The sequence below is a fragment of the Miniopterus natalensis genome, chromosome 17 (assembly GCF_054644295.1).
Source record: "Miniopterus natalensis isolate mMinNat1 chromosome 17, mMinNat1.hap1, whole genome shotgun sequence".
NCBI lineage: Eukaryota > Metazoa > Chordata > Mammalia > Chiroptera > Miniopteridae > Miniopterus > Miniopterus natalensis.
The window spans coordinates 22,303,106-22,310,574 of record NC_142097.1 but is presented as its reverse complement, the minus strand read 5'-3'; the positions used below and the strand labels follow the sequence as shown (position 1 = coordinate 22,310,574).

The 7,469-nt window shown below is 55.3% G+C and overlaps 1 protein-coding gene across 1 annotated transcript; it reads right to left on the bottom strand.

Annotated features, from left to right (window-relative positions):
• Window positions 1-2,500: 2,500 nt before the first annotated feature.
• On the bottom strand, window positions 2,501-7,343 carry SOST (sclerostin). The gene is made up of 2 exons (XM_087826580.1): window positions 7,064-7,343; window positions 2,501-4,441 (listed from the first exon to the last, which is right to left on the bottom strand). The coding sequence occupies exons 1-2, from the start codon at window positions 7,281-7,283 to the stop codon at window positions 4,020-4,022; spliced, it is 642 nt and encodes a 213-aa protein (XP_087682706.1). The 5' UTR covers window positions 7,284-7,343; the 3' UTR covers window positions 2,501-4,019.
• Window positions 7,344-7,469: the final 126 nt, after the last annotated feature.

The following is a 7,469-nucleotide window of genomic DNA, read 5'->3' as shown; positions in this document are numbered from 1 at the left end:
CTCCTGCCCTGACTGACAGCATCCAACTCTACCCCCCACCCACCTCCTCTCCTTCCTGGCCCCTGCTGCTTCCTTGTGTAATAAACTTGGATAGCGAGCGCCAGCCACATGCCAGGTCCCATGCCAGCACCGCCCCACCCCTGCTCGGGCCCCCTTGCTGCTCTCCTTCCCCTGCCTCTTCGCTCTGCCCCTCTGCATCCTGGCAGCTCAGCAGGACCCCACCCCTGCCTTGCTCCTCTGAAGCCCCCAGGCCTCTGACCTTCAACACCCCAGGGGGAAATGATCACAGACTCCACAGCGCCGCCTTGTGCCCTCATTTTCCACTTGACTCCCCAAGATTATAAGTTGCTTGAGGGCAGGAGCTGCATCTTATCCTCCGAGACCCAGTAGAAGCTGATCCAGGCAAACAGCCTCTTTTCACAGACATCCGATCTTCCCTTCCCTCCTCCCACCACCATCCATACATACTGGTCCATTCTATCCACTTAATCTCCCGAGAGAAGAGATCCTGAATGGATGGAACAACTGCAACCACAATGCCTGTGAGGTGCCCCCTGTACGCTGGGTACTGGGGCTACCCTGGTGGGCAGCGGCAGGCCAGAGTCCCTGCTTTCCAGAACGTGTGCTCCCAGCAGCAGCGCCCCGCCCCTCCCAGCTGAGCCTGTTGTCTGTTCCGTTTCTGATCGGCGCCAGGCTCATAGACCCCATGTAGGTAGAATATAACTTTCCATAAATAACCCCTAGCCCGACCTACAATTTAGCCTTTGAGTTTTTTTCCCTTCGTGGTGAGGGGATTGTAGCCTGGGCTGATCCCTCCTGGATCTCCGGGTCCCAGAAAGCAGCCTCTAGGTATATCTGGTGTGAGACATTGCTTGGAATTCCTGGTCCCCCGCGCTGCCTGTTGCACAGTGAGGACTCAGTACATGTGGAGGAATGGTGGACTGAGTCTTGTCCACCATGACAGCCACACATCTGTAGCCCCAGGGCCTTTGCTTGGGCTGCACCTTCCACCTAGAATGTCTGTGCTCCCTTCTCCACCTGGTGAACCTCTAAGTGGCACCCACCTCTGTGACACTTTCCTTAACCTTTATCCTTTGTCCCCACCACAGAGCCAATTACTCCTGTCTTTGGTCCCATAACACTTTGTACAGAACAGTGTGACCTGATCATTTGCCCACATGCCCATCAGGCTCTGAGCAGCTTCAGTGAGTGTCAGGGCAGGGAAGTGAGCTCATGTCCAGCTGTGGGGAAAACATTTAACCACTTGGTGCTCAGTTTCCTCAGATTCAAACACAAACATGGCTCCAGAGCCCGTGTTTCACCCACTGGACCACACTGCCTCCGGGAGCTGGATAATGTATCCATTTCCTGCCCGCTCTTGTGTTCTGGGCTCTGGGGCACTTCTCACAAGGCATAGATTCCCTGCAGGGCCCCACCTAGGCCTCCTTGGGCCTGGAGGCATCAACACACACTGACACCTAGCACAGACTTGTTGATGGTGATATGGATTTGAGAGGGTTCATTGGGAGTTAAAGTGAAAAGTCACCAGGGAGGACCCCAGCTCACTTTGTGGGATAAGGAGGGGTCTCAGGGTGGGGTTACCCCAAGATGAGCTTGACTTGATTTAAAGCTTTGCATTTGATTGTCCCTCCTTATGGCAACTGAAGAGTATTTCTTGAGTCTCAGGTAGCATCCGGCACTATGAGAGAAGTGCAAGACATTGTCCCTGCATACATCTTCACTAGAGAGGCATAAAATTCCTGTTTGGGAAACAGCTGGGCTGAGCTCCCTGTGAGCTGGTCCTGAATGATACGTGGCTTTGTGTCTATCCCGGTACTAAGCAGGGCGTGGCCAGATGAAACAAGTGGTCCACGAATGGATTCAAATGAAAGACATAGAATCAGGAACAAAAGTAGTGGCTTGGACAAAAGGGCCTGGACATCTGAGGAGAGAGAGATCAGTGGGGATTGGAACAGTGGGGATTGGAAGGTTCAGAGAAGAGATGACAAAGAACATGAACCCTAAAGAAAGAGCAGGAGTTGTTGGGGGGGGCAAACTAAGGAGGTGGGGATCGTCAGTACAGCATGTGCCACTTGGAGTCATTAAGGAAGCTTAGTGAAGTGGGGGATGGGAGTCAAGCTGGTGAAAGCCTTTTATGTCAGACTGAGAAGCCTGGACTTGATCCTTGGGCAAGGAGGAGCTGTTAAGGAATTTTGAGCAAAGCTGTGATGCCACGAGAACAGTGTTTTTGGATCAGTATGAAGGTCTCCCTGCTCCAGGGAGACCAGGCTGAGGTTATGACAACGGGCGGAGTGAAAGGAGGAGGTCCAGGTTTGGAAAGGAAGGGATGAACATGACTTTTCAAAGGAAGGACATAATTGCCACAAGGGCCACCATAGTGCAGTCAAAGGTGTCACAGTGACCAAGAGAAGGATGTTAACTTTGACAGAAATGACTGTGTGTGGCTGACAAATTGAGACCACATCCTCTCGGTAACGACTCATTGTCTTTATTAACAATGCCTCTGGATTTGGAAAGAACAGACTGTATTTCATAAAAGCAATATTAACGTTGTCATTCTCTACAAGAAAAACTTCTGCATAAATAACTTAAGTGAGAAAATAAATATGTAACTTAACTCTTTTTAAAAACCATAACTTTCATTCTTGTGGACAAATCTCACATGAAAGATTGCAAAAAATGACCAGCCCAGCAGGCTTTCACATGGCATGTGCTTCTGATGAAAAACAAAAATTAACAATTATAAACTACACAGAAAGTAAGAGGTGTCTGAAAATGATTTTCAAAAAGTTCTTTGGATGGCAGCTATTAGGCTTTGCAATTTCTCAGCATATGTACAGCACTTGTAATTTCCCCCCAATATTATTTTAATGTAAGATATGCCATCACAGGAAATAGTAAAGAGCCATTTTCTAGACAGAAATGTGTCTGTGAGTGGTAGGCAGGAGGAGGTGACCAGGAATGGTGGCTGCTCCCTTAGGCCTGCAGGCTGTGTCCTGGGACCTTGAGCTTCTCTGTAGATGGTGACTTTAAAGTACGGCCATGGGGGGGGGGGGGCTGCTCTTTGGGAATATGGGGGGGTGATTTCTGCCCCTCCCACCAGCCTTGGGACCTTCTTCTCTACCCCAATTGATGGTATTTCTGCATCCTTTGAGGTGGAGGGAGAGAGGTAGCCAAACATCTGGGGAGGCCAGGCTGGGAAACAGCTCAGCATCTTTCAGGAGTTTGGCAGCCACACGTGGACTCCTTTCCCTTGCCTGTTTTTCATCTTTGGCTGTCAGATCAGAAAATTACAACTCTGAATTCTAGACATGACCATGGCAGTGATTCAATCCAACCTCTCTCTCGCCGCTCATTCGAAACGCACCCAAGTCCTTGGAATCATTTGGCAGTAGATTCCTTGAGACTCTAATCCCAACCCCGTCTGCATTTTACAAATAGGAAGTCAAGGTCCAGAAAGAGAGAAGTGTTGTCCAAGGTCACCCAGCAAGTTAGCGGCAGAGCCAGGACTAGAAACCCTGTCTAGGGGCCGAGTCCTGTGCTCTTGGCACAGCATGACACTACACTTTATGACGGGGCGGAGAGGTGGATGGGGATCTTACCGAACTTTCGTAACCAGTCCCCAGGCTTTTCTCGCTCCCCACGGCTCCCTAAACCCCCAGGCGGGGAAATGCTTCCTTTTCTGCCTGCTCCGAAGTGGGACCTGCAAAGGTAGGCCGCCCGGGTGGGCGGGGCTGCGTGGCTCAGTGTCTGTGACTCTCAGCTCCCTCCCCTGCCCTGCGGGACCCCGTCGGCGGCGGGCGGGGAGTGTGGGGCTTGGCTGGCACCCGGGATCGCAGGGCCCGGCTACCTCCTGCGAAGCCAGACGGGTCGAGCCCCTGCGCCGGGCTGCAGGCATTTAAAATGAAATACAAACGATCAAACCGCGCGCAGAGGGCAGGAACCGGGGGCGCCCGATTCGGGGGCGCCCGCTGGGGAGGCGCGGCGGGCGGGTGGCTCTAGTAGGCGTTCTCCAGCTCGGCTTGGTTGGCTTTGGCGCCCCGGGCGCGGGGCCGCGGCTTCCGGCCCTTCTGCGGCCGCGCGGCCTCGGGCCCGAAGTCCTTGAGCTCGGACTGGTTGTGGAAGCGGGTGAGGCGCTTGCACTTGCACGAAGCCACCAGGCGCACCTTGCGCGCGCGCGGCGCCGCGCCGCCGGGGCACAGCAGCTGCACCCGCTGCGCGCGGTAGCGGTCGGGGATGCAGCGGAAGTCGGGCCCGTTGGGGCGCCACCACTTGCCGCGGCCGATGGCGTTGGGCTGCAGGCGCGCGGGGCCGCACTGGCCCGAGCACACCAGCTCGGTGACCGGCTTGGCGCTGCGGCAGGGCCCGTCGGTCACGTAGCGGGTGAAGTGCAGCTCGCGGCAGCTGTATTCCGACGCATCTGCTGGGAGAGGTGCGCGTGAGGGCGGCAGCCGGGCCGAGCCCCCCGCCCCGTCTGGCCGGCTCCACCCACGCCAGCCCGCCTTTCCCAAACCTGCCTCTCTCCAGGCGCTTTTGCCCCTGTGCATCTGTTATGGAAAAGGCCCAGCTGGTAGAAGGATCTCGCCCTAAAACTTTGGAGCCAAGTGTTTTGGTTGGGTTGTTTTGCAAAGGTTCAAATACCAGCTCCATTGCTGTGTGATCCTGAGCAAGCTACTTAACCTCTCTGTGCTTCCTATCTGTAAAATGGATTGTCCTGAGGATTCTGCAAGTTAATCCATTATATATATAACGCAGGGGACACCGCCGGGTGCACAGTAAAAGCTGGAAGTGTTGACCGTTATGTGTTACTATTATTTCTCTCCAAAGGGGACCTCTTTGCCGGACTTAAGTCACACCTATGTCACGCCTTGTATGCAAGGTTGATACTAGCCACAATTTGCATGTCTCTGTCTTCTCCCAAATTCCTTTTCCAGACACTGGGGAGGGGTGGGGAGGGGATGATGGAGCGAGGAGGGGGGTTAATTGAAGGTAATAAATCCAGGCAGCTGCTACAGAGGAGAGGGGTGGAAGGGGAGGTGGAGAGGAGGAGCAGTCATTAGACTTGAAAGGAGCCAAAGGCAGCATGTCCAGCCCCCTCATTATCACAGAGCACTGAAGCCCAGAGAGGGAAAAGCACTTGCCCGAAAGGCAGAGCTGAATCTTCTGACTTCACTTCCCTGGAGCCCCAGCACTTGGCTCCCACGTGGATGGAAGCTGTGTGCCCAAGCTGGGTTTGGAGTTTCGATATGGGGGGCAAAGGGCTGCTTTGTACTATAGTTACTTCCCTACCAGAGAGGGACCAAGGTCTGACTGAAAACCTACAGGTTCAGCTGCCACAAACATTTATTAAGCACCTGCTGTGTACCAGGCACTCTGCTAGGCACATCTCTTATTTGTGCCATTTGAGTAGAAGACACCTGATGGCGGCGCAGGTTTGCTTTCTGGGTGGGGGTAGATTGGGCTCTGAGGCCTGACTTGGTCCACTGAATTCACTTTGATGACATCTCCTACTGTGGGCTTAAATGGGTGTGAGCTTTTAAAATAGCTGGTCCTCATGTGAGCACCTGTCCACCCCCAAGGGTCTCATGGGGACCATTCCCATGTGACACAAAGGGATGAAAATTAGTCCTAAGATGAAAACCAGAGAGGGGGCAGAGAAGGCCAGGCAGCCACCCCCAGACACCGGAGAGCAAGCACAGCAGGGGCGATGTGGGGTTTGCCTCCCTCCTGTGGCTGGCCTTCTGGTTTCTGGGTTGGTTTGGCATCATCACCCCTGCTCCAGGGCTGCAGGGGTGGTGTGTGGGGGTGGTTTATTTGCCCAGGGAAGGAGGCTTTGGGGCTTTCCAAGAATAGTACCCCAAGGTCAGGCAGTTCCTCTACAAAAGGTGACTTTGTTTTGAGCAAGTGGCTTCCTTGGGGCTTGTGACCTCTCAAGGTTGCCCAGGGAAGTGAACACCTCATACCTGGGTCCCCTACAGCCCAGTGGTTGTGAGGCAGGGAGGGATACAGGAGCCTGGGCAGTGGGCTCCTCTCCCACCGGGCCAAAGGGGGGTGAGGCCCTCACTCTGAAGTGTCATCCCAGCCCCAGCCCCCAGCCATTCCTGCCAGCTGCAAAGCCAGCTGTGCACAGTGCCCCCCAGGCTTCTCTGTGCAGACCTGACCAGGAACCCAGGTGTACCCTCCACTGGGGCCATTGACAGTTACTAGGGTCAGGCTCCTCCCCAGGAATGAGGCAAGGCTGGGTCTGAGGTGGGGACTCAGGGTGGATGCTGGGCTTCCCTGCACAGAGGATGCTGATGCTGCCTTCCCTCCAGGGCCTGGGCCCAGCTACCACCACGCCAGAGGCTAAAACTGTGCCAGCTCACTGGGCAGGCCATGGGCAGGGGGAGCTGATGAGGTGCCTCTCTGCCATGACTTCCCCACTGTTTGGTCGGATTTGTTCTGGTTTTTGGTCCCCAGGACCCCACCCATAATCCCCCACCAGGCTGTCTCGGAATTGGATCAACCTGCGTTCAAATCTCAGCTCTCCTACTCACTATGACTACTTAACTTCTGGAACCTCTGTTTCTTCACCTTCAAACTGGGAGTTCACCTCCTGGGGCTCCCACGTGGTGGGTCCCTGGGCATAGTACATGCCCAGACCACCTAGAGCATCTGGCCTCCTGTAAGTGCTCATAGACGTGAGACTCCCTTGCCTTGTCCCTTTCCCAGGGGTGCTAGCAGCTCGACCTGGCTCCTGAATCTCCGGAGGGGATTCCTTGAAAGCTCCTTTCCCAGCCCTGAGCCCTCACCACCTCCATGCTGCCCCAGGTCCTCTGCCAACCCCCTGCCAGCCTCAAGTCCTTGCACTGGGATTCCAGTGGCATGTTATCCACTGGGCTACAGTGGCATGTTATCCATTCTTCCCCTGCCTCCAGGCAAGACTGTCCCTCCACCCCTTGCTGGCAGCACCTGAGGGTCTACCCCAGTCTTCAACAGGCCCCAAAGGGAACCCTCCCATCAGAGGACCCTTATGCCAATGGTGCTCTCTTCCACCCCGTACCTTTGGTCTCAAAGGGGTGGTGCGGAGGTCTCCCTCCGTTCTCCGCCCGGTTCATGGTCTTGTTGTTCTCCAGCTCTGGAGGGGGCTCGGGGTACTCGCCCAGCTCGGGGATGATCTCTGTGGCATCGTTCTTGAAGGCCTGCCACCCCTGGGCCTCCACTGCACGGAAGGCTGCGTGCACCAGCAGGCAAACGAGACACAGGGCAAGAGAGAGCTGCATGGTGCCAGCTGGAGGAGGGCACCTGGCCTTCCAGTAGCACAGGCTCTAGTCCCCAGCCCAGACACGTTTGCCTTTTTAAAGCCCCCTCTGCCTCGTGCCAGCCAATGACAGGCTGGGGCAGGGCTGGTCCCATGCTTCCCCCAGCCCAGGGGGAGGGAAGGGGAGTGCTCAGAGCAAGCCCTCTCC

What these genes read in the sequence shown, in the direction of transcription:
- SOST (XM_087826580.1), bottom strand. Translation starts at nt 7,283, where the DNA reads ATGCAGCTCTCTCTTGCCCTGTGTCTCGTTTGCCTGCTGGTGCACGCA. An exon ending in CCACCCCTTTGAGACCAAAG is followed by an intron (nt 4,442 to 7,063) that starts GTACGGGGTGGA and finishes CTCTCCCAGCAG; the next exon opens with ATGCGTCGGAATACAGCTGC.